Source organism: Mustela lutreola, chromosome 17 (assembly GCF_030435805.1).
Source record: "Mustela lutreola isolate mMusLut2 chromosome 17, mMusLut2.pri, whole genome shotgun sequence".
Classification (NCBI taxonomy): Eukaryota; Metazoa; Chordata; class Mammalia; order Carnivora; family Mustelidae; genus Mustela; species Mustela lutreola.
The window spans coordinates 49,245,320-49,272,338 of NC_081306.1; the positions used below are offsets into that span (position 1 = coordinate 49,245,320).

General features: G+C 36.8%; 1 protein-coding gene across 1 annotated transcript in view; it reads left to right on the forward strand.

Annotated features, from left to right (window-relative positions):
• Positions 1-18,856: 18,856 nt before the first annotated feature.
• SEPTIN14 (septin 14) overlaps positions 18,857-27,019 on the forward strand; it is an 84,748-nt gene continuing 76,585 nt past the window's right edge. Inside the window, exons 1-2 of the mRNA XM_059155175.1 lie at positions 18,857-18,956; positions 19,664-19,732. Coding sequence (XP_059011158.1) covers positions 19,679-19,732 — 54 coding nt within the window. The 5' untranslated portion in view covers positions 18,857-18,956; positions 19,664-19,678. The remainder of the gene's footprint in view (positions 18,957-19,663; positions 19,733-27,019) is intronic.

The window sequence follows — 27,019 nt, forward strand, 5'->3', positions numbered from 1 at the left end:
GCCACCCAGGTGCCCCAGATTAAGAGTCTATTATGATTTGTCTCCCTCCCAATCCCATCTTGTTTCATTTTTTCCTTCCCTACCCCACAAACTCCCCACTCTGCCTCTCAAATTCCTCATATCAGGGAGATCATATGATAATTGTCTTTCTCTGATCGACTTATTTCTCTCAGCATAATACCCTCTAGTTCCATTCATGTCGTGGCGAATGGCAAGATTTCATTTCTTTTGGTGGCTGCATAGTATTCCATTGTGTATATATACTACATCTTCTTTATCCATTCATCTGTTGATGGACATCTCAGTTCTTTCCATAGTTTGGCTATTGTGGACATTGCTGCTATAAACATTCGGGTGAACATGCCCCTTCACATCATCACTACATTTGTATCTTTAGGGTAAATACCAGTAGTCTGATTGCTGGGTCATAGGGTAGCTCTATTTTCAAACTTTTTGAGGAACCTCCATACTGTTTTCCAGAGTGGCTGCACCATCTTGCATTCCTATGAACAGTGTAAAAGGGTTCTCTTTCTCCACATCCTCGCCAATATCTGTTGTTTCCTGACTTGATAATTTTAGCCATTCTGACTGGTGTGAGGTGGTATCTCATTGTGTTTTTTTTTTTTTTAAAGATTTTATTTATTTATTTGACAGAGAGAGATCACAAGTAGGCAGAGAGGCAGGCAGAGTGAGAGGGGGAAGCAGGCTCCCTGCTGAGCAGAGAGACCGATGCGGGACTCGATCCCAGGACCCTGAGATCATGACCTGAGCTGAAGGCAGAGGCTTAACCCACTGAGCCACCCAGGTGCCCTCTCATTGTGTTTTGATTTGAACTTCCCTGATGCCAAGTGATAGTGAGCACTTTTTCATGTGTCTGTTGGCCATCTGGATGTATTCTTTGCAGAAGTGTCTGTTCATGTCTTCTGCCCATTTCTTGATTGGATTATTTGTTCTTTGGGTGTTGAATTTGATAAGTTCTTTATAGATTATGGATACTAGCCCTTTATCTGATATGTCATTTGTGAATATCTTTTCCCTTCTGTCAGTTGTATTTTGGTTTTGTTGACTGTTTCCTTTGTTGTGAAAAAGCTTTTGATCTTCATGAAGTGCCCATAGTTCATTTTTGCCCTTGCTTCCCTTGTCTTTGGTGATGTTTCTGGGAAGAAATTGATGCGGCTGAAGTTGAAGAGATTGCTGCCTGTGTTCTCACAAGGATTTTGATGGATACCTGTCTCATTGAGGACTTTCATCCATTTGGAGTCTATTTTTGGATGTGGTATAAGGAAATGGTCCAGTTTCTTGCTTCTGCAAGTAGTTGTCCGATTTTCCCAACACCATTTATTGAAGAGACTGTCTCTTTTCCATTGGACATTCTTTCCTGCTTTGTCGAAGATTAGTTGACCATAGAGTTGAAGGTCTATTTCTGGGCTCTCTATTCTGTTCTATTGATCTATGTGTCTATTTTTGTGCCAGTACCATACTATCTTGATGGTGACAGCTTTATAATAGAGCTTGAAGACTGGAATTGTGATGCCACCAACTTTGGCTTTCTTTTTCAACATTCTTCTGGCTATTCGGGGTCTCTTCTGGTTCCATATAAATTTTAAGATTATTTGTTCCATTTCTTTGAAAAAAAAAAAAAAAGGATGGTATTGTGATAGGGATTGCATTAAATGTGTAGATTGCTTTAGGTAGCATAGACATTTTCACAATATTTGTTCTTCCAATCCATGAACATGGAACGTTTTTCCATTTCTTTGTGTCTTCCTCAATTTCTTTCATGGTACTTTTTAGTTTTCCAAGTATAGATTCTTTGCCTCTTTGGTTAGGTTTATTCCTAGGTATCTTATGGTTTTGGGTGCAATTATAAATGGGACTGACTCCTTAATTTCTTGTTATTCTGTCTTGCTGTTGGTGCAGAGAAATGCAGCTGATTTCTGTGCATTGATTTTTATATCCTGCCACTTTAATGAATTCCTGTATGAGTTTTAGCAGTTTTGGAGTAGAGTCTTCTGAGTTTTCCACATAAAGTATCATATTATCTGCAAAGCATGATAGTTTGACTTCTTTGCTGATTCAGATGCCTTTAATTTCTTTTTGTTGTCTGATTGCTGAGGCTAGATCTTCTAGTACTATGTTGAATAGCAGTGGTGATAGTTGACATTCCTGCTGTGTTCCTGACCTTAGAGGAAAAGCTCTCAGTTTTTCCCCATTGAGAATGATATTCACTGTGGGTATTTTATAGATGGTTTTGATGATATTGAGATATGTATCCTTTAACCGACACTGAAAAGTTTTGATCAAGAAAGTATGTTGTACTTTGTCAAGTGCCTTTTCACCATCTATTGAGAGTATCATATGGTTATTGTTCTTTATTTTATTAATGTTTTGTATCACATTGATTGATTTGTGGATGTTGAACCAACTTTGCAGCCCAGTAATAAATACCACTTAGTTGCGGTGAGTAATCCTTTTAGTGTACTGTTGGATCCTATTGGCTAGTATTTTGATGAGAATTTTCACATCTCTGTTCATCAAGGATATTGGTCTGTAATTCTCTTTCTTGATGGGGTCTTTGTCTGGTTTTGGGATCAAGGTAATGCTGGCCTCATAAAATGAGTTGACAGTTTTCCTTCCATTTCTATTTTTTGGAACACTTTCAGGAGAATAGGAATTAATTCTTTAAACACTTGGTAGAATTCCCCTGGGGAGCCATCTGGCCCTGGGCTCTTGTTTATTGGGAGATTTTTGATGACTGCTTCAATCTCCTTATTGGTTATGGGTCTGTTCAGGTTTTCTATTTCTTCCTGGTTCATTTGTGGTAGTTAACATATCTCTAGGAATGCATCCATTTCTTCCAGATTGTCGAATTTGCTTGCATATAGTTGCTCATAATATGTTCTTATAATTGTTTGTATTTCTTTGGTATTGATTGTGATCTCTCCTCTTTCATTCATGATTTTATTTATTTGTGTTCTTTCCAACTTTCCACTTGTTATTGAGTTGTAATTTCAGAGCATTGTGGTCTGAAAATATGCAGGGAATGATCCCAATCTTTTGGTACTGGTTGAGACCTGATTTTTGACCCAGGATGTGATCGATTCTGGAGAATGTTCCATGTGCACTAGAGAAGAATGTGTATTCTGTTGCTTTGGGTTGGAATGTTCTGAATATATCTGTAATGTCCATCTGGTCCAGTGTGTCATTTAAGGCCTTTATGTCCTAGTTTATCTTTTGCTTGGAGATCTGGCCATTTCAGTGAGGGGGAGGGTTAATGTCTCCTACCATTATTGTATGATTGTTGATGTGTTTCTTTGATTTTGTTATTAATTGGTTTATGTAGTTGGCTTCTCCCATGTTAGGGGCATAGATATTTAAAATTGTTAGATCTTCTTGTTGGACAGACCCTTTGAGTATGATATAGTGTCCTTCCTCATCTCTTATTATAGTCTTTGGCTTAAAATCTAATTGATCTGATATAAGGATTGCCACCCCAGCTTTCTTTTGATGTCCATTAGCATGGTAAATTGTTTTCCACCCTCTCACTTTAAATCTGGAGATGTATAAATGAGTTTAAAATGAGTTTCTTGTAGACAGCATATTGATGGGTTTTGTTTTTCTTATCCATTCTGATACCCTGTGCCTTTTGATTGGGGCATTTAGCCCATTTACATTCAGGGTAAGTATTGAAAGATATGAATTTGGTGCCATTGTATTGCCTGTGAGATGACTATTACTGTATATTGTCTCTGTTCCTTTCTGATCTACTACTTTTAGGCTCTCTCTTTGCTTAGAAGACCCCTTTCAATATTTCCTGGATGGCTGGTTTGGTGTTTACATACTCTTTTAATTTTTGTTTGTCCTGGAAACTTTTAATCTCTCCTAGTTTCAATGATAACCTAGCTGGATATAGTATTCCTGGCTGCATGTTTATCTTATTTAGTGCTCTAAATATATCATGCCAGTTCTTTCTGGCCTGCCAGGTCTCTGTGGATAAGTCTGCTGCCAACCTAATATTTCTCCCAGACTTCTTGTCCCAACCTGCTTTCAGGATTTTCTCTTTGTCAGTAGTCTTGCAAGTTTTACTATTAGATGACAGGGTGTGGACCTATTCTTATTGCTTTTGAGAGGGATTCTCTGTGCCTCCTGGATTTTGATGCTTGTTCCCTTTGCCATATTAAGGAAATTCTCTACTGTAATTTGGTCCAATATACTTTCTGCCCCCCTTCTTCTTCTGGGATCCCAATTTTTCTAATAATGTTTCATCTTATGGTATCACTTATCTCTCAAATTCTCCCCTTCTGGTCCAGCAGTTGTCTTTCTTTTGCTCAGGATCTTTATTCTCTGTCATTTGGTTTTCTTTTTTTTTTTTTTTTTTTTAAAGATTTTATTTATTTATTTGACAGAGAGAGACCACAAGTAGGCAGAGAGGCAGGCAGAGAGAGAGAGAGGAGGAAACAGGCTCCCTGCTGAGCAGAGAGCCCTATGTGGGACTCGATCCCAGGACCCTGAGATCATGACCTGAGCCGAAGGCAGCGGCTTAACCCACTGAGCCACCCAGGCGCCCCTGTCATTTGGTTTTCTATATCACTAATTCTCTCTTCTACCTCATCTATACTGGCAGTAAGAGCCTCCATTTTTTATTGTGCCTCATTAATAGCTTTTTAAAAAAATTTAAACTTGGTTAGATTTTAGTTCTTTTATTTCTCCAGAAAGGAATTTTATTTCTCCAGAAAGCGTTTCTCTATTATCTTCCATGCCTTTTTCAAGCCCAGCTAGCACCTTGAGAATCATAGTTCTGAACTCTAGTTCTGTATTGATTAGGTCCCTAGCCTTCAGTACTGCCTCTTCTTCTTCTTCTTTTTTTTTATGGTGAGTTTTTCTGCCTTGTTATTTTATCCAGATAAGAATATATGTACGAGATGGGACGCCTGGGTGGCTCAGTTGGTTAAGCAGCTGCCTTTGGCTCAGGTCATGATCCCAGTGTCCTGGGATCGAGTCCCACATCAGGCTCCTTGCTCAGCAGGGAGCCTGCTTCTCCCTCTGCCTCTGCCTGCCATTCTGTCTGCCTGTGCTCGCTCTCTCCCCCCCTCTCTCTGATAAATAAATAAAATCTTAAAAAAAAAGAATATATGTACGAGAGAAGAAAATACTAAAAGGGTGGCAAGGATCCCAGAAAAATATACTAACAAATCAGAAGACATCCAAAACCAGGTGGAGAAGAACGGGGAAAAAAGAAATTTTAAAAATTAAAAAATTTATATATATATGTATATATATATCTGGTGAATAGAACAGATTCACCCCAATTGATTTGGGGTGTATTTTGATCTCTTAGAATAAATTACCTCCCAAAATTTTAAATATATATATAAATATATATATAACTTATATATATAAGTTATCCTTTATTTAAAATTTTGGGAGGTAATTTATTCTATATATATATATATATATTTATATATATATACACTTAACTTATATATATATACACAAAAATAAGGGTAAACATGATGAAGTGATGGAATATGACTGTAAAGGTGAAAAATTTTTAAAAATTCTAAAAAAAGAATTTATAAGATAAGTTCATTGGAAAAAGGAAAAAAAAGGAGGAGGGAATATTCTCAGGCTGGAGACTAGAACAAAGCCCTGTGCTAGATTAGGGCACATTTTGATCTATTAGAAGAAATTGTATGCCAAAATTTTTTAGGAAAACCTATACGTATATAAAAAACAAGGTTAAATACAATGAAGGGATAAAATATGACTATAACAATGAAGGTTTATAAAGATTTTTTTAAAGAAAGGTATTGTTAAGATAAACTAGTTTAAAAATGTTAAAAGAGGAGAGGAAGAGTTTAAAAAATAGAATAAGAAAAAAATAAAATTAAGAAAAATTTAACTTAGCAAGACTAAAGGATCATGGGGAGAAAGCCATGAATTCCATGTGTTGCTTTCCCCTCTCTCTGGAGTTCCACAGTTCTCCTTGAGCAATGAGCTTGGTCTTGGCTGGATGTTCTTGCTGATCTACTTGGGGAGGGGCCTGTTGCAGTGATTCTCAAATGTCTTTGCCTAAGGCGGAATTGCACCACCATAGCCAGGAGCCAGGCTAAGTAATCTGCTAGGGTTCGCTCTCAGAGCTTTTTTTCCCTGAACACTTTCTGTAAACTCTGGAGGATGGGAATGAAAATGGTGGCCCCCAATCCCCGGCCCAGAGGAGCCAAGAGCTCCTCAGGGTGCCCTCAGAGAAAAGCAGTCAATCACTCCTGTCTCCCTGGCCTCCAGCTGTGCTCTGAGCTCACATTGTGGTATTTCAATGTGTTTTTGATTTTTGAATTTTAAATTCAAAAATTTTTATTTGAATTTTGAATTTTTGAATTTCCCTGATGGCTGCTGATGAACATTTTTTAATGTGTCTGTTAGCCATTTGTACGTCTTCTTTGGAGAAGGGTCTGTTCATGTCTTCTGCCCATTTTTTATTTGTTTTTTGGGCATTGAGTTTGAGAAGTTCTTTATAGATCATGGATATTAGCCCTTTGTCTGTAGTGTCATTTGCAAATATCTTCTCCCATTCCATGGGTTGCCTCTTTGTTTTGTTGACTGTTTCCTTTGTTGTGCAGAAGCTTTCTATAGTGATGAAGTCCCAAAAGTTCATTGTCACTTCGTTTCCTTTGCCTTTGGAGATGTGCTGTGTTTGATATGGAGGTGGTTTCAGCCTATGTTCCCCTCTAGGGTTTTGATGGATTCCTGTCCTCACATTGAGGTCTTTCATGCATTTTGAGTTTATTGTTGTGCATGGTGTAAGAAAATGGTCAGGTTTCATCCTTAGGTATATAGCTGTCCAATTTTCCCAACACCATTTATTGAAGGGATTATCTTTTTTTCCACTGGATATTTTTTCCTGCTTTGTCAAAGATTATTTGACCATAGAGTTGCAGGTCCATATTTGGGCTTTCTACTCTGTTCCACTGGTCTATGTGTCTGTTTTTGTGCCAGTGCCATGCTGTTTTGGTAATCACAGCTTTGTAGTAAAGCTTGAAATCAGGCAATGTGATGCCCCCATCTTTGTTTTTCTTTTTCAACATTTCCTTGGTGATTCAGGGTCTTTTCTGGTTTTATGCAAATTTTAAGATTGTTTGTTCCAGCACTTTGAAAAAATGCCCAAGGTATTTTGATCAGGATGCCGTTGAAAGTATAGATTGCTGTGGGCAGTATAGACATTTTTACAATGTTTGTTCTTATGATCCATGAGCATGGAATATTTTTCCATTTTTTTGTGTCTTCTTCAATTTCTTGCGTAAGTGTTCTGTAGTTCCTAGATTATAGATCCTATACCTCCTTGGTATACCTCCAAGGTATCTTGGTTTTTGGTGCTATGTCAATGGAATCAAATCTCCAATTTCTCTTTCTACAATTTCATTGTTAGTGTATAAGAAAACATTGATTTTGATCAATTTGATCAAATTTGTCAATTTGATTTTGATCAATCTGATCATTGATCTGTGCATTGATTTTTTTATACTGCCACAGTACTGAATTGTATAAGTTTTAGTAATTTGGGGGTTGAGTCTTTTGGGTTTTTCTTTTTTTCTTTTTTAAAAGATTTTATTTATTTATTTGACACAGAGAGATCACAAGTAGGCAGAGAGGCAGGCAGGCAGAGAGAGAGAGAGAGAGGAGGAAGCAGGCTCACTGCCGAGCAGAAAGCCTGATGCGGGACTCGATCCCAGGACCCTGAGATCATGACCTGAGCTGAAGGCAGCGGCTTAACCCACTGAGCCACCCAGGCGCCCGGGTTTTTCATATAAAGTATTATGCCATCTGCAAAGGGAGAGAGTTTGACTTCTTCTTTGCCAATTTGAGTACATTTTATTTCTTTTTGTTATCTGATTGTTAGGACATCTAGTCCTATGTTGAACAATAGTGGTGAGAGTGGGCATCCTTGTCATGTTCCTGTTCTTAAGGGAAAGACTCTTGGCTTTTCCCCATTGAGAATGATATTCGCCGTGGGTTTTTCAGATGGATTTTAGGCAGTTGAGGAATGTTGCCTCTATCCCTATACTCTAAAGTGTTTTGATCAGGAAAGGCTGTATTTAGTCCAATGCTTTTTCTGCATCAGTTGAGAGGACCATGTAGTTCTTCTCTCTTCTCTTATTGATGTGTTATATCACATTGATTGATTTGAGAATGTTGAACCACGCTTGCATCCCAGGAATAAATCACATCTGGTTATGGTGGATAATCTTTTTAATGTACTGTTGGATCCTATTGGCTAGGATCTTGTTGAGAATCTTGGCATCTAGATTTACCAGGGATATTGGTGTGAAATTCTCCTTTTTGATGGGTCTTTGCCTGGTTTGGGGAGCAAGGTAATAATGCTGGCCTCATAGAAAGAGTCTGGAGGTTCTTCTTCTGTTTCTGTTTTTTGAAATAGCTTCAGGAGAATAGGTATTTTATTTCTTCTTTGAATGGTAGAATTCCCCCATGGAATCCATCAGGTCCTGTCTTGTGTTTTTTTTAGGAGTTTTTGATCACTGCTTCAATCTTGTTACTAGTTATTGGTCTATTCAGATTGTCAATTTCTTCCTGTTTCAGTCTTAGGAGTTTATAGGTTTCCAGGACTGCATCCATTTCTTCTAGATTGATTAACTTATTGGCATATAGCTGTTGATAATGATTTGTGATTATTGTTTCTATTTCCTTGGTGTTAGTTGTGATCTCTCCCTTTTGATTCAGAATTTTATTAATTTGGGTCCTTTTTCTTTTCTTTTGGATTCATCTGACCAGTGGTTTATCGATCTTGTTTATTCTTTCCAAGAACAAGCTTCTAGTTTTCTTGATGTGTTCTACTGTATCTCTGGTTTCTTATTCATTAATCTCTGCTCTTTCTGCTCCAATATTAATTATTCCTCTTCTCGTGTGTTGAGTAGGCCTAATTTGTTGTTGATTCTCCAGTTCTTCATAGTTTAAAGACAGTTTGTATATTCAGGACTTTTCTGGGTTTTTGTTTTGTTTTGTTTTTGAGTGAGGCTTGGATGGCTATGTGTTTCCCCCTTAAGACCACCTTTGCCATATCCCATAGGTTTTGGACCAAGTTCTCATTGGTTTCCATGAATTGTTTAAGTTCTTCTTTGATTTCCTGGTTAACCCAAACATTCTTAAACAAGATATTCTTTAGATTCCAAGTGTTTGAATGTCTTCCTACTTTTTTCTTGTATTTGAGTTCCAGTTTCAAACATTGTGGTCTGAGAATACACTGGGAATAATCTCAGTCTTTTGGTATTGGTTGAGACCTGATTTGTGACCCAGTATGTGGTCTATTCTGGAGAAAGTTCCATGTGCATTCGAGAAGAATGAGTATTCTGTTGTTTTAGGGTGGAATGTTCTCTATGTATCTATGAGGTCCATCTTGTCCAGTGTGTCATTTGAACCTCTCGTTTCTTTGTTTATTCTTCTTAGATGATCTGTCTGTTGCTGAGAGTGGAGTGTTCAGATCCCCTACAAATAATGTATTATTATCATCAATATCTCTTTATTTTGATTAACAATTGGCTTATTTAGTTTGTTGCTCCCATGTTGGGGTCATAGATATTTGTAGTTGCTAGATCTTCTTTTTGGATAGACCCTTTAAGAATGATGTAGTGTCCTTCTGTATCTCTAACCATAGTCTTTACCTTCAAATCTAATTTATCTGATACAAGAATTGCTACCCCAGCTTTCTTTTGTGGTCTGTTAGCATGAAAGATGGTTCTCCATTCCTTCACTTTCAGTCTGGATGTTTCTTTAGTTCAGAATGAGTCTCTTGTAGACAGCATATGGATGGGTCCTGTCTTTTTATCCAATCTTTAACCATGTGTCCTTTCTTGGGTATACTCCTCAGTCCTAGAATATGTTCTAGAGCTCTCTTTCTGTCTTTTTACATCTCCCATGATAGCTTAATAATTTCTTTTAAAAATTTTTTTTAAAATTTCTTTTCAGTGTTCTAGAATTCATTTTTTATGCACCACACCCAGTGCTCCATGCAATACGTGCCCTCCATAATACCCACCACCAGGCTCACCCAATCTCCTACCCCCACCCCTCCAAAACACTCAAATTGTTTTTCAGAGTCCACAGTCTCTCATGATTCATCTCCCCCTCCAATTTCCCCCAGTTCCCTTTTCCTCTCCGTTGGGGAGATGGAGAGGAGAAGAAAACTTAATAATTTTTTTTTTTATTAAACTTGTTTAGAGGAGAGGAAGATGGTAGAGGAGTAGGAGAACCCTAGGCTCCCCTTGCCCCACAAACACAACTAGATAACTATCAAATCATTCTGATACCTCAGAAATTGACCTGAAGACAAACTCCACAGCTAAGGGGAGAGAAAAGGCAACATCAAAGAAGGTAGGAAGTACAGAGATATGGTTTAAGGGTGAAACAGATTGTAGGTGCTGAGAAGGGGAGGGAGCCATGGTCATGGAGAAGGGCAACAGAGAAGGGAACACACACAAGGAGAATGTTTCCCAAAGCTACTGGTTTAGAAGGTGAGAGGGGCTGAATTTCATGAGTTCTTGTAACCAGTGGAGCTTAAATTCTATTTTATTTTATTTTTTAAAATTAAAATTTAATTTAACATGTGCTGTATTATTAATTTCAGAGGTAGAATTCAGTGATTCATCAGTTGCATACACTGCCCAGTGTTCATTACTTCAATACCCACCTTAATGCCCATCACTCAGTTACCCCACCAGCCTCCCCTCCAGCAACACTTTTTGTTCCCTATAGTTAAGAGTCTTTCATGGTTTGCCTCCCTTTCTGCTTTCCTCTTATTTTATTTCTCCTTCCCTTCCCCTATATTCATCTGTTTTGTTCCTTAAATTCCACATATGAGTGAAATCATATAGTATTTGTCTTTCTTTCTTTGACTTATTTTGCTTAGCATAATCCCCTCAAGTTCCATCCACAACATTGCAAATGGCAAGATGGAGCTGGTTGGTGCCATTCCCTACTCCACCCTCTAAGCATAAACCCAGAGCCCTTTATTATTGTATGGTGTCCTTCTTTGTCTCTTTTAACACTCTTTGTTTTAAAATCAATTTTGTCTGATGTAAGTACTGCTACTATGACTTTCTTTTGACATCCTTTTGCATGGTAAATATTTCTCTGTTTCCACCTGCAGGTGTCTTTAGGTCTATAATGAGTCTTCTGTAGGCAGCATATACATGGGTCTTATTTTTTTTTAATCCATTCAGTCATCCTACTTCTTTTGTTTGGGGCATTTAGTCCATTTGCATTCAAAGTAAGTATTGATAAGTATGAGTTTATTGCTATTTTATTGCTTGTTTTGTAGTTATGAAGTTTTTCTGTGATCCTTTCTTCTCTTTTTCTCTTTCATCGTTTGCTGGTTTCTTTTAGTGATATATTTGGTTTCTTTCTTTTTCTTTGCATATCTTAGTGATTTTTGATTTGTGGTTACCATTAGGTTTGTATATACCACCTCATGCATATTAAGTTGATTGTGGTTTAAGTTTGAACCCACTCTCATTCCTCTCCTCCCCATGTTTTAGGTATATGGTGTCATATTTTATGTACTTTTATTTTATGAGTTCCTTGACTGATTTTGTACAGAAACGTTCATCTTTATTGTTTTTGTGTTTCCTATTTTTATGCTGCCACTTTTTCTTTCTCCTGAAAGACTTTTGTTTATCTGGGAAACTCTTTAAGTCTCCTTCTGTTCTGAATGATAGCCTTGTTGAATAGAGCATTCTTGGCTGCAGATTTTCCCCATTCAGCACTTTGAATGTATCATGCTACTCCCTTCTGGCTTGCAAATATTCTGTTGAAAAAAATCCACTGATAGCCGTATGAGGTTTCCCTTGTATGCAACTGTCTTTCATATTGCTGCTTTTAATTTTTTCTTCTTTCACTACATTTTGCTATTTTATTTTATTTTATTTTTTTAAAAGATTTTATTTATTTATTTGACAGAGAGAGATCACAAGTAGGCAGAGAGGCAGGCAGAGAGAGAGAGAGGAGGAAGCAGGCTCCCCGCCGAGCAGAGAGCCCGACGGGACTCAATCCCAGGACCCTGAGATTATGACCCGAGCCGAAGGCAGCGGCTTAACCCACTGAGCCACCCAGGCACCCTATTTTATTTTTTATTATGTTCAGATAGCCAGCATATAGCACATCATAACTTTTTGATGTAATTTTCAATGATTCATCAGTTGCATATAACATCCAATGTTCATCACAGCACATGCCTATTTTAATTACAATATATCTTGTGGATATGTTTGTGTTGAATTTGTTGGGTCATCTCTGAGCCTCCTAGATCTAGATATTCGTTTCCTACCCCAGATTAGGAAAGCTTTCGGCTGTTATTTTTTCAAATAAAACTTCTTCCCTCTTTTGTCTCTCTTTTCTTTCTGGGATCCCCATAATGTGAATATTATTATGCTTCTTGGAGTCACTGAGTTCCCTAACTTTATTCTCATTTTGCATAATTCTTTTTTCTCTCTTTTGTTCAGCTTCATTACTGTGTCTTCTAGTTTATTATTTTTTCTCTCTGCTTCCTCTAGCCTATTTATTCCACCAAGTGTATTTTTTAGAAGATTTTATTTATTTATTTGAGAGAAAGAGAGAGAGAGAGCAAGAGACAGCACAAGTAGGGGGAGAAGGAGAAGCAGACTCCCCACTGAGCAGGGAGCCTGACGTGGGGCTTGATCTCAGGACCCTGGGATCATGATCCCTGAGACAAAGACAGCTGCTTAGCTGACTGAGCCACCCAGGTACCCCAAGTGTATTTTTTAAAAAATTATTTATTTATTTTGGGAGAGAGAGAGAAAGAAAGTGAATGGATGAGGGGAGAAGCAGAAGGAGAAAATCTTTATGCAGACTTCCCACTGAACAGAGCCCAATGTGGGCTAGTCCCTACAACACATGAGATCATGACCTGAGCTGAAACCAAGAGTTAGACACTTAACTGACTCAGCCATCCAGGTACCCTGCTGTCAAGTGTATTTTTTTAAAGATTTTATTTATTTGAAGAGAGAGAGTGAGAGAGCACAAGCATACACACAAACAGGGAGAGGGACAGAGGAGAAACAGGCTCCCCACTGATCAGGGAGCGCAGTGCAGGGCTCAATCCTAAGACCCTGGGATCATGACCTGGGCTGAAGGCAGACACTTAACTGACTGAGCCACCCAGGTACCTCATCATCAAATGTATTTTTAATTTCATTTATTGTGTCCTTCATCTTTGATGGTTCTTTTTTTTTTTTAATGTTTTCTATTTCTTTGTTAAGGATATCACTGAGGTATTCCAGTCTTTCCTTAAGTCCAGTGACTATGTTTATGATAATTACTTTAAATTCTCTATCAGTCATGTTACTTGTATCTGTTTTGCTTAGGTCTCTTGCTGTAGTTGTCCTGTTCTTTCATTTGTGACATGTTACTCCTCATTTCACCTTCCTCTCTATGTCTGTTTCTCTGTGTTAAGAAAGTCAGCTAAGTCTGTTGCTCTTGAAAGCAGTGGGTGGGATGTGCATTTTTAACTAGGGGGTGCTGGTCCTCCTCCCCCAGGGACACTACAAAACATGCATAGGTGAGGGGTGCAGTTATAACAAGGTGTATACATCCTCTGTGGCAGGTTGGAAGATACAGTATTGTCAAGGTTTGCACAGATTCTCTGGGGGAGAGGATCCACAGCTCCCAAGTCTGAAACAGGTCTGTTGGTAGAGGCTAGAGCATGGAGTAAGCAAGTTTGGTAGTGAATTCCGGAGCCTTGCTGGTTCTGGAAGATGGCTGTGTGTTTTTGATGAGGAGTAGGGGAGGGAAGTGCCAACTTTTAGCTCCTTTATTCCTGGAGAAGCCCCTCAGTGAACTCTGAGATTAGTCTTCCTCCTGCATATCTGTGGGCTGTTTGTTGTGCTGTTTCCTTAAGGTAAGGGGTTCAGCCTCCTATCATCCTTCAGACTGTCTCAGAACCAATTCTGCTGATTTTGAAAGTTCCAGGCCTTAAGTCCTGATGGTTCTGACCACGAGAAATTTGGCTCCTCTAATTTTCAAAGCCAGATGCTATGGGGATTTTTCTTCCCTTTGTAGGCTCCCTGGTGTGCTAGTAGTTTTTTCTCTCTTCTCTTGCCCATAGCTCCCTCCCTCTGGTGGTCAGATCTATTGGTATTTGTGTTCTCACCTAGTGCTCACCCTTCCCACTTTCTCTCTCTCTTTTTTCTTCTACATTTAGTTGTGGAATTTGTTCAGTCAGTGTTTGGGTCCTTTTTCTGTGTTGTTTGCTCTGATGCAAGAGTTATCTAGTCATATCCATGGGTTGAGGTGGGTTTAGAGTCCTCTTACTTTGCCATCTTCCTTGTAAGCTCCTAAACAATATTTTCTCAAACAAAGGAAATTTGTTGAGAATTGTAGTTTTTCAAATCTCTTAAATGTTTGGCTTAATTAAAGAAAGCTGGTTAAATTTTTTTTTAAAAAGACAAACATAAACATCTTCTGTTCATAAATTGGAAAACTTAATATTGTTAAGATGTAAGTATTATTCAAAATGACCTCCAGATTCAGTGTAATCCTATGAGAATTCTAAAATGTTTCCCAAGGGGTGCCTGGATGGCTCAGTGGATTAAGCCTCTGCCTTCGGCTCAGGTCATGGTCTCAGGGTCCTGGGATCAAGCCCTGCATCAGGCTCTCTGCTCAGCAGGGAGCCTGCTTCCCTCTCACTCTCTCTGCCTACTTGTGATCTCTCTCTGTCAAATAAATAAATAAAATCTTAAAAAAATGTTTCCCAAAATAGGAAAGGTTGTTCTAAAATTCATGAAGAGTCTTCAGGGGGCCTATAAAGGCAAAAAATCTTGAAAATAGGGAAAGGTTGGAAGCCTCACACTTTCTGATATCAAAACTCATTACAAAGCTACAGTAATCAAACAGTGTGTCATTGGCATAAAGACGAATATATAGACCCATGAAATAGAAGAGGAAGCCCAGAAATAACCACTCACATATATAATCAAGTGATTTTTCAACTACAGTCCCAAGCATACTCAATGAGGAAAGAATGGATTTTTTCAACAAATAGTGTTGGGAAATATGGATGTTCATATCCCAAAGAATAAAGTTTGACCCTAATCTTTCACCATATACAAAACTAACTCAAAATGGATCAAAGATCTAAATGTGAGAGCTAAAATTATAAAACTTTTAGAAGAAACCATAGGAGTACAACTTCATAACATGCTCTTGGCCATGATTTCTTGCAGTTGACATCAAAAGAACAGACAACAAAAGAAAAAAAATAAATTGGATTTCATGAATATTTAATACTTCTGTAGATCAAAGGACACTAGTATAGAGTGAAAAGACAATTAACAAAATACAAGAAATTATTTGCAAATCATTATATATCTGATAAGATATAAATATCCAGAATATAAAATCTCCTACAAGTCAACAACAAATAAGAGACAACCACATTAAAAAGTGGGCAAAAGGCTTGAATAGACCTTTCTTCAAACAAGGTATACAAATAGTCAATAAGCATATGAAGAGGTATTCAACATCACCAATTATTAGGGAAATGCAAATCAAAACTACAAGATGCTACTTCACACCTACTAGAAAGGCTACTTCATACCTACTAGGAGGGCTACTACTACTAGGAAGGCTACAAAATGCAAATGTTGGGAATGATGTAGAGAAAAGGAAGCATTTGTGCATTACTAGTGGGAATGTAAAACTGTACACTTGCTGTGGAAAACAGTTAAGCAGTTTCTTAAAAAATTAAACAGACTCACAATCTGATCCAGAAATTCTACTCCTGGGCATATACCCACACAAAATTGAAATCAGGGTCTCAAATAAATATTTGCATTGCAACATTATTTACAATAGCCAAAAAGTGGAAGAGACCTGGTGTCCATTGCCAGATGAATGGATAAGCAAAATGGGGTATATGCATACGATGGAATATCATTCAGCCTTTAAAAGGGTGAAAATTTTATGGAATAAACACCGGTGTTATATGCAACTGATAAATCACTAAATTCTACCCATGAAAGTAATAATACACTATAGGTTAACTAAATTGAATTTAAATAAAAAACTTAAAAAAGGAAGAAAATTCTGACACATGCTACAATGTGGATAAATCTTGAAGATATTATGCTAAATGAAATAATTCAGTTACAAAAGGGCAAATACTATATAATTCCACTTATATGGAATACCTAGAGTATCCAAGTTCTGACATTCACAGTAAGGACAAAGATTGCTAGGGACTGAGGGGAGGGTGAAGGGGATGGTCAGTTGCTATTTAATGAGTATAATCACTTTGAGAAAAGAAGGAGTTCTGGAGATACAATGTGAATTTACTGAAATCTGCTGAAATTAATAGGGTAAATTTTACATCATAATGTAACTATATTCTCACTTAATATAAAAAGCAAAAATTTAAAAGACAGTTCAATGACCATATCTGCTTCTACATTCAATCTCTTGATGTGTTGCCTTGGTTGGTATTTCTGAAGAAAATCTGGTTTCATACACATATGTAGATGGAGAAAAAGGAATCCTTAAGTAATTTTCTCACATAATTGTTAATGTTTTCCTTTGATACTCCACCAAAATGTGATAAGCTAAGTTGCAATGTAGAATCTCAAACAATATTAAAGAACTTTTTGTTTTATTACACTAAAATCTGTTGTTCTATCTCACTCTCCAAATGGATCTTGAACTCATGTATAACTTTGTAATGTAATGCATTGGTCATTTGGAAAATATCTGTTTAAATTCATTATTCAACCCAGTGTTTCTTGGCTGAGGGTGATTTTACCCTTTAGGAAATATTTGGCAATATCTGGAAACAGGTTTGGTTGTCACACTCTAGGCTTGTTGCTGTCATCTACTAAGTACAGGCCAGAGATGCTGCTAAACATCTTATAGCCCTTTCACGACAAAGAATCATACAGCCTCAAATGTCAATAGTTGGGAACCTTAGTCTATTTAATGCTGACATACTTCATTATACAACATAAAAATTTTGTATTTGTTTATATCACCACTAATCTTTTAGGGCAAGTTTGTAAGCATTAGGAATCTGTCAGGAAAATGTTGGTGGATAGGAGTTCTCTAGAAACCAAAAGACTAAAATTTTACCATCTGCAACATATTATTTCCAGTTATTTTCCTTCATGTTACAAAGCACATTTTATTCGTTTTCAAGAAACTGTCCTAGAAATAACAAAGCCTGAAAACTAATGTTGTCAGTTGTTTTTTCAATGGAAATTGGTGTTCCTTGACAAAAGGAGTTATTATTTCTCACAATCACATAACTTATTTTACCTAAGACATCCATCACACTTGCATAGTATAAATATTTATGGGTACTCACCTTCTTTTTCTTTTTGCATGAATGTGTGAAGTGACTAACACAATGACTAATAATACAATTTGGTGCCACTGCCAGATTAAAGCAGCACCAGTTTTACCTACCACTGTTTCTGAACCATCAGTGCAAATGTCAGCACATTGGAAAAAGCAAATTACCTTCATATTATTAGAAAAAATTTTGTCCTTTTTTAAAAAAAATTTTATTTATTTATTTGACAGAGAGATCACAAGCAGGCAGAGAGGCAGAGAGAGAGAGAGAGAGAGAGAGAGAGGGAGAAACAGGCTCCCCACTGAGCAGAAAGCCCAATGTGGGACTTGATCCCACGGCCCCAAGATCATGACCTGAGCCGAAGGCAGCAGCCCAACACACTGAGCCACCCAGGTGCCCCTACAAAAAATTTTGTTCTTATGGATTCCTTGAAAAAGTATCAGTGATCTCCTGAGTCACAGGGAACGTACTTTGGGAATTTTTGCTCAAGACTTATGTGACATAAGTAAACTCCAATTTGTTTAAGGCACAGTTAATTAGGTTTTAAAATACTAGATAACTTGTATCTCTAGTTTTCAAGACATCTTTTACAGGCTTGCCAAAAAGTCAGCAGTTAGAGATACTCTCTCTGAAAATATTTTTCTCTTTTTTACAGCTTTGTTAAGATGTAATTGACACATAAAAACTGTATATATTTTAGATATACAATGTGATATTTTGATATACCTATACATTGTGAAGTGATTATCCCAATAAATCTACCATCACCTCACATAGGTAGACCATTGTATGCATGTGTGTGTGGGGGGGGGGTGGACAAACACTTAAGATCTACTCTTTTAGCAAAGTTTTAGCAAATTTCAAGTATGCAATGCAGTGTTATTAACTATAGTTACCATGATATTTAGTAGATCTCCAAGTTACCATGGTATTTAGTAGATCTCCAGAACTTTTTCATCTGCATAACTAAAACTCAAAGCTCTTGAATTTACAGTAATATTTCAAATTCTGAGAGGATAGGTAGAAGAAGTTAAGAAATAATTTTTTTCGTGGTTTAGATGTTTATTGTTGATTGTAATTAAATACTAGAAATCACTGCAATGCCCATCATTAAAGTTCTGCTAAATAATATAGAACTTTCATATATACTAGACTAGAGTAAACCATACCATAAAACAGAACACTATCTTTATTAGAGAACATTATTTGTTACAAAGGAAAAAAAATTGAGGTCAGTATATACACAAAAGAGGAATAATCCTCGGGATGTATCAAGTGAAGAAACCATGGTACAGAGCCATTCTTTCATTCTGCTTGCTTTTCTTTTTGGTATACTTGTGTATAATATTTCCTTTTAAATCATGCCTCATTTCTCATATCTTTGTGCTGTACTCAAAAGTAGGGCGGCATGTTCTTCTCAGGCAGTTCTGTTTAGAAATCAGCACAACACGCTCTTTTTGTATCTTTCCTCCCTTTACCACAGTGTTGCAAACACAGCGACTATTTGGTCCATAACTGGGGACAGTAGAAAGAACACCAACTTTGGATCTGTTTAGACCTATGTCTCCTGCATAATTGAAATCTTGGGCAAGTAAGTTACTTGAATTTTTCTGAATCTGAATTTTCTCTCTTGGCATATGGCAACAAAAATATGTATATATCTATCTACTATGAGGACTAAAGGAGCTGAAGCACATAAGCACTCAGCACAATACTAGGTGCGTAAAGAGCATCATAAATGACAATTATTAATTTAATTAAATGTCTAAGGGACTTGTTTAGATTTTATAAGCTCTTCTTTTCCAATTCTTCTTGAATAAGTACACTGTAACACCCTAGTCTTCCCTGGTAAGCTATTTTTGAAAGTTAAGTAATTCTGTGTTTTCCTGATTCTTTTAAGCACTTTTTAAAGCAAAGTTACCTATTTCCCACCCACATTGTACTTTATTTTATTTTGTTATTCTAACCCTAACCACATAGTACCTTAAAGAAGAATGTTCTCTGTTGTCTTGATTTCAGAAGAGAGTTTACTTTCTTTAGATGATTTTGCATGTTTATGATTTAATGTATCTGTATACATTGTAAGTTAAATATTACATATTATTTATTATATAGAAACCTGTCTAGAAAAACAGCCACAATTTAAAATAGGTCAGTTGTGTGGACTGAAAGCCAAAACCTGGGATAATGTCCTATTAGACTTCCTTATTGATCTAAATTATATTATAGGAATATAGCCTTCTAAAGTAATTTAATTTTAAAGTAATTTTAATACAATTTTTGTTTCTTCATTTTCAGCTCTTTCAGCCTGGAATGGCAGAAAAACCAATGTGCATGCCCACACAAATACCCCATGATGAAGATATAGTTGAGTATATCTTTCAAACAGAACTTTCCATTTTGTACTTTAATGAGATTGAATAAATTTGAAATATTGACTCAGTAAAATGATATAGACATAGATGATAAAGGCTCATGTTTGTTATGTTTGCACATGAATTAACTTTTATATTGGTTGGAGTTAAATACCAATAATGGTTTGAATAACCATTGCCTGTTTCTTGAGTTTACAGACCTTTTCAGTAGTGCAAAAGAGTATTCCTATTTAACACCAAAGAATAACAAATTAAAACTCCAGAACTTCCTATTAGGTGAGAAGAATAGCCTTACTTTGATGCAGGCATTTGTGGAACTTTATGTGCTGATAATAAGTAACTTTTAAATGAATTATTCTAGGAAATGTTTGGGTAAATCCTTGCTTATTTCTTTGCTCAGTGAGAGATTGAACCAAGTTTCATTTAAAGATGATCTCTGTACTAGGGATAATATATAATAATTCACATAAAAATTTAACTAAAAAAGAAGAATAGTATGCCTGATGGGTGAAAACTCAGTTTTGAATTCTTTTTGAGCAGAATTTCAAATATATACATGAATATTGATCTATGTTAAATAATGTTCGTTTGTCTTTTTTAAAAATTTAAATTCAGTTAGTTAAGATTTTTGATATAATGTTCAATGATTCATAAGTTCAGTATAACACCCAGTGCTCATCATATCATGTGTTCTCTTTAATGTCCACCACCCAGTTACCTCATCCCCCTACCCATCTCCCTTTCTGCAACCCTCAGTTTGTTTCCTGGAGTCAAGAGTATCATATGGTTTGTCTCCTTCTCTGATTTCTTCCCTTTCTCCCCACCCCCATTGTCTTAACAACTAATGGCTCTCTTCTTGGTGTTTTCTCTTCCTCTAAACATGCAGGTTTTTCTATATCCAAACTACAATATTTTTCTTTTCCTTCTCACTGGTACTCCTTTGGAGTGAATGTCTTTTTTTTTTTTTTTAAAGATATTTATTTATTTATTTGACAGAGATCACAAGCAGGCAGAGAGACAGGCAGAGAGAGAGGAGGAAGCAGGACCCCGCGGAGCAGAGAGCCCGATGTGGGGCTCGATCCCAGGACTCTGGGATCATGACCTGAGCCGAAAGCAGAGGCTTTAACCCACTGAGCCACCCAGGCGCCCTGGAGTGAATGTCTTTTTTTTTAAATTTTTTATTTTTTATAAACATATATTTTTATCCCCAGGGGTACAGGTCTGTGAATCACCAGGTTTACACACTTCACAGCACTCACCATAGCACATACCCTCCCCAATGTCCATAATCCCACCCCCTTCTTCCAAACCCCCTCCCCCCAGCAACCCTCAGTTTGTTTTGTGAGATTAAGAGTCACTTATGGTTTGTCTCCCTCCCAATCCCATCTTGTTTCATTTATTCTTCTCCTACCCACTTAAGCCCCCATGTTGCATCACCACTTCCTCATATCAGGGAGATCATATGATAGTTGTCTTTCTCTGCTTGACTTATTTCGCTAAGCATGATATGCTCTAGTTCCATCCATGTTGTCGCAAATGGCAAGATTTCATTTCTTTTGTTGGCTGCATAGCATTCCATTGTGTATATATACCACATCTTCTTGATCCATTCATCTGTTGATGGACATCTAGGTTCTTTCCATAGTTTGGCTATTGTGGACATTGCTGCTATAAACATTCGGGTGCATGTGCCCCTTTGGATCACTACGTTTGTATCTTTAGGGTAAATACCCAATAGTGCAATTGCTGGGTCATAAGGCAGTTCTATTTTCAACATTTTGAGGAACCTCCATGCTGTTTTCCAGCGTGGTTGCACCAGCTTGCATTCCCACCAACAGTGTAGGAGGGTTCCCCTTTCTCCGCATCCTCGCCAGCATCTGTCATTTCCTGATCTTCGACAAATCAGGAAAGAATGTCCAATGGAGTGAATGTCTTAATTTGATTTTATTTCTATATCAGTCACACTTTTAAAATCACACTTGATCCACCTTTCATCTTCACTGCTTTTTAAATCACTGTCAAAGTTTTGTTTCAGAAACTAAAGCACTGACTAATGTCCATTCCATATTTTCTTTGATCCCCCCTTTGCATTAAACCATGGTGAACACCCCTTTGTTTACATGATATTAAAATAATAAGATTTTAGAAATAGAAGGGATCTGAAAGGCCAATAGTCAAACTTAAATCTGATATATAAATGCTTGCTATATATCTTTTAGCAAGTAATCTTACAGGGTCTTTTTTTGAATCCTTTTACAATTGGCAACTAGTTTATTCTCTCATTTGAATAATAAAATTATCATGCTCAAATAATAAGAAAGAGAAGACACTTCTCTCATTCTAGCTTTTTTTTTTTTTAACCAGCAATAACTAATCTCTGGATGACTTTCATATCAGCACACAGATCGACCTTATTCTTCTTAATAGCTATGTACTTTCTAGTACAGAGCTGTTATAAATGTACTTTTCTTCAATAACCAGTTCCCTCCAGGTAGTGATAAGGTAACTCCTGCTATTTTTTTCTTTTCTTACCCCACCTCCTCCTCTTCCTTCTTCTCCTTCTTTCTTCTTCCCAATTCCATATAATGCTGTTTTTAATATACTTCTACATACTTTTTCATGTATATTTTTGAATACTGTGCTAGAAATTGAACTGTTGGGTTAGAAAATATACACAATACAAAATTTGATAGTAATTATCAAATCACTCCATAAAGATATTTTGTCAGTTTGTACTACAACCATCAATACATGAGGATGCCTAGTTTTTTTTTTTTTTTAATTTTTTGGAATTGGAATTGGAATTTTTTTTTAGATTTTTAAAAATTTATTTATTTGACACAGAGAGAGAGATATCACAAGGAGGCAGAGAAGCAGGCAGAGAGAGGGGGAAGCAGGCTCACTGTTGAGCAGAGAGCCTGATGTGGGGCTTGATCCCAGGACCCTAAGATCATGACCTGAGCTGAAAGCAGAGGCTTAACCCATTGAGCCACCCAGGCAACCCTCCCATATTGGAATTTAAAGCTTGAGTAGACTCACTTAATTAAGTGTAATTGAGATGCAGTGTAATTAAGATGCAGTATTATCCCTAAAGATAAAAATGTAGTGATCCGAAGGGGCACCTGCACCCAAATGTTTATAGCAGCAATGTCCACAATAACCAAAGAACCTAGATGTCTATCAACAGATGAATGGATAAAGAAGAGGTCATATATATGTGTGTGTGTGTGTGTGTGTGTGTGTGTGTGTGTGTGTATACATATGCATACACACACACAATGGAATACTATGCAGCCATTAAAAGAAAGGAAATCTTGCCATTTGCGATGAGGTGGATGGAACTAGAGGGTATCATGCTTAGCGAAATAAGTCCATCAGAGAAAGACAATTATCATATGATCTCCCTGATATAAAGAAGTTGAGAGGCAACATGGGGGGTAGGAAAGGAATAAATGAAACAAGATGGGATCAGGAGGGAGACAAACCATAAGAGACTCTTAATCTCACAAAACAAACTGAGGGTTGCCAGGGCAGGAGGTAGGGAGAGGTAGGGAGGTAGGGAGAGGGCGGTTGGGTTATGGACATTGGGGAAGGCATGCACTATGGTGAGTTCTGTGAAGTGTGTAAACCTGGCAATTCATAGACCTATACCCCTGGGGCTAATAATACATTATATGTTATTAAAAAGATTTTTTTAAAAAAGAATAAAAGATACAGTGTTATATTAGTTTCAGATAAACAATATGATTTAAAAATTCAATACATTACTCACTACTCATAATGATAAATGTACTCTTAGTCTCTTTTATCTATTTCCCTATACCCCCCCATCTTTTTTCTGAGAAACACGTTTCTTCACTGAATTTAAGAGTCTATTTTTTTGTTTGTCCTTTTCTCTTTGTGTGCTTTGTATCTTAAATTCTAAATATAAGAAAAACAATATGGTACATGTTTTTCTCTAAGTGACTTATTTCACCTAGCTTTATACCATCTAGGTCCATCCATGCTGTTGCAAATGACAACACTTCATTCTTTTTCATGGTTAAGTAATATTCCATTGCATATACATATACCACATATTTTCTCCTCCAAATTATTATTTAAATTCCAGTTAGTTAACATACAGTGTAATATTAGTCTCACATGTAGAATTTAGTGATTCAGGAATACAACACTTGGTGCTCATCAAAACAAGTGAGCTCCTTAGTCCCCATCACCTATTTACCACATCCTTCTATCCAATTCCCTCTGGTAATAATCAGTTTCTTCTCTATAGTTAAGAGTCTGTTTTTTGGTTTTCCTCTCTTTTTACCCCCTTATGTTCATTTTTTAATTAAATTCTACTTATGGGTGAAATGTGGTATTTGTCTTTCTCTGAACTGACTTATTTCACTTAGTATAACACACTTTCCATGTCATTGCAAATTGCAAGATTTCATTCTCTTTAATGGTTGAGTAATGTTCCATTGTGTATACCACTTTTTTATCCATTCATCAGTTGGTGGACACTTGTGCTCTTTCTATTATTTGACTATTGTTGATAGCGTTGCTCTAAACACTGGGAGAGGTATAGCCCTTCAAATCAGTATTTTGGTACTCTTTGTGTAACTACCTAGCAGTGTAATTGTTGGGTCATAGGGTAGCTCTATTTTTAATTTTTTGAGAACTCCCATAAAGTTTACCAGAGTGATTTCACCAGTTTACATTCTACCAACAGTGTAAGAGGGTTTTCCTTTCTCCACACCCTTACCTTTTGTTTCCTATGTTCTTAATTTTAGCCATTCTGCTAGGTGTGAGGTAGTATCTCATTGTAGTTTTGATTTGTATTTGCCTATTGATGAGTGATGTTGAACATTTTTTCACATGCCTGTTGGTCATCTGGATGTCTTCTTCGGAAAAATTCTATTCATGTCTTCTGCCTAATTTTAACTGGATTGTTTGTATTTCAGGCATGAGTTTTTAAGTTCCTTATACATTTTGTACCCTTCATCAGCTATGTCATTTGCAATTATCTTCTCTTATTCCACATGTGGCCTTTTCATTTTGTTGATTATTTCCTTTGCTGTGCAGAAGCTTTTTATTTAGATGAAGCCCAATAGTTTATTTTTGCTTTTGTTTCTCTTGCCTCATATCTAGAAAGAAGCTGCTACCTAATGTTAAAGAGGTTACTGCCTGTGTTCTCCTCTAGGATCTTTAAAAAAAATATTTTAAATCAATATATAATCTGTTGTTTGTTTCAGGGTACAGGTCTGTGGTTCATCAGTCTTACCCAAGACACAGTGCTCAGCGCAACACATATCTTCCCCAGTGTCCATCACCCTGCAACCCCATCCCCCCATTTACTTACCCGTCAATAACCCTCAGTTTGTTTCCTAAGATTGAGAGCCTCTTAAGTTTGTCTCCCTCTCTGGTTTCACATAGTTTTATTTCTTCTCTTCCCTTATGATTCTCTTGTTTCCTAAATTATGCACATTAGTGATATCATATAATAATTGTCTTTCTCTGATTGACTTATTTTACTTGGCATAATAATCTGCAAAGGAGACATCCAAGTGGCCAACAGACACATGAAAGAGTGCTCAACATCATTTGTCATCAGGGAAATACAAATCAAAACCACAATGAGATACACCTTATACTTGTCAGAATAGCTGAAATTAACAAGTCAGGAAATGACAGGTGTTGGCAAGGATGCAGAGAAAGGGGAACCCTCCTACGTCATTGGGAATGTAAGCTGGTGTAGTCACTCTGGAAAAGAGTATGGAGTTTCCTCAAAAAGTTTAAAATAGAGCTACCCTATGACCCAGCAATTGCACTACTGGGTATTTTCCCTAAAGATACAAATGTAGTGATCCGAAGGGAAACATGCACCCGAATGTTTATAGCAGCAATGTCCACAATAGCCAAACTATGGAAAGAGCCCAGATGTGTCCATTGACAGATGAATGAAGAGGTGTTATATATATATATATATATATATACATATATATAAAATACTATATATAATATATAGTGTGTGTGGGTGTGTGTGTGTGTATATATACACACACACACACGTGTGTGTATATATATATATATATATATATATATATATATATATCAGACTATTAGCCATCAAAAAATTGAAATGTTGCCATTTGCAATGACATGTTCTATAGTTTTCTGACTACGAATCCTTTGCCTCTTTGGTTAGATTTTTTAAAAAAGATTTTATTTATTTGACAGACACAGATCACAAGTAGGCAGAGAGGCAGGCAGAGAGAGAGCTGCTCCCTGCTGAGCAGAGAGCCTAATGAGGGGCTTGATCCCAGGACTCTAGGGTCATGACCTGAGCTGAAGGTAGAGGCTTTAACCCACTGAGCCACCTAGTTTTATTCCTAGGTATCTTAGTGTTTTTGTTGCAATTATAAATTGTATCAACTCCTTAATTTCTCTTTTTTCTGTCTGATTGTTGGTGTATAGAAATGCATTCTGTGCATTGATTTTATATCCTGTCACATTCCTGAACTCCTGTATGAGTTCTAGTAATTTTGGGGTGGAGTCCTTTGGGTTTTCCACATAAAGTATCATGTCATCTGCAAAGAGTAAGAGTTTGACTTCTAAGCTACTATTTCTTTAAATAAAATTTCTGCCCCTTTTCCTCTCTTTTCTTCTTCTGGGACTCCTGTAATATGCATGTTACTAGATTTGATGGAGTTACTGAATTCCATAAGTCTATTCTTGTGTTATACTTTCTCTATGCTGTTCAGCTTCTTTAATTTCTGTTACTTTGTCTTTTCTGTCACTAATTCATTCCTCAGCTTCTTCCAGCCTGCTGTTCATTGCATCAGTCCTGTTTCCAATCTCATTTACTCCACTCTCCATTTCTGACTGATTCTTTTAAAACTCTTTTCTCTCTGCAGTAAGGGTCTCACTGATCTCTTCTATTCCTTTTTTTTTTTTAAGCCCAGAGAGTATTCTTGTGATTGTTGCTTTAAATTCTCCATCACACATGTTACTTATATCTGCTTTGCTTCGATCTCTTGTTGTAACCTTATCTTGTTCTTCATTTTGGATTAATTCCTCTATTTGGCATTTTGTTTAAGTCTTTGTCTTCTTTTTTGTGTTAGAAAGCCCCATTATTTTTCTTGTTCCTGATACTCTCAGGACCCCTGTATGGATTTATGAGGCAGAGGTCATATAGTGTCCAGGGTCTGATGCTTCAATGAGTGTTTCTGATTTGTGCTGCATGCACTCACTGTTGCTCTATTTTTCATACCAGTGGTCTGCAGAGGCTATT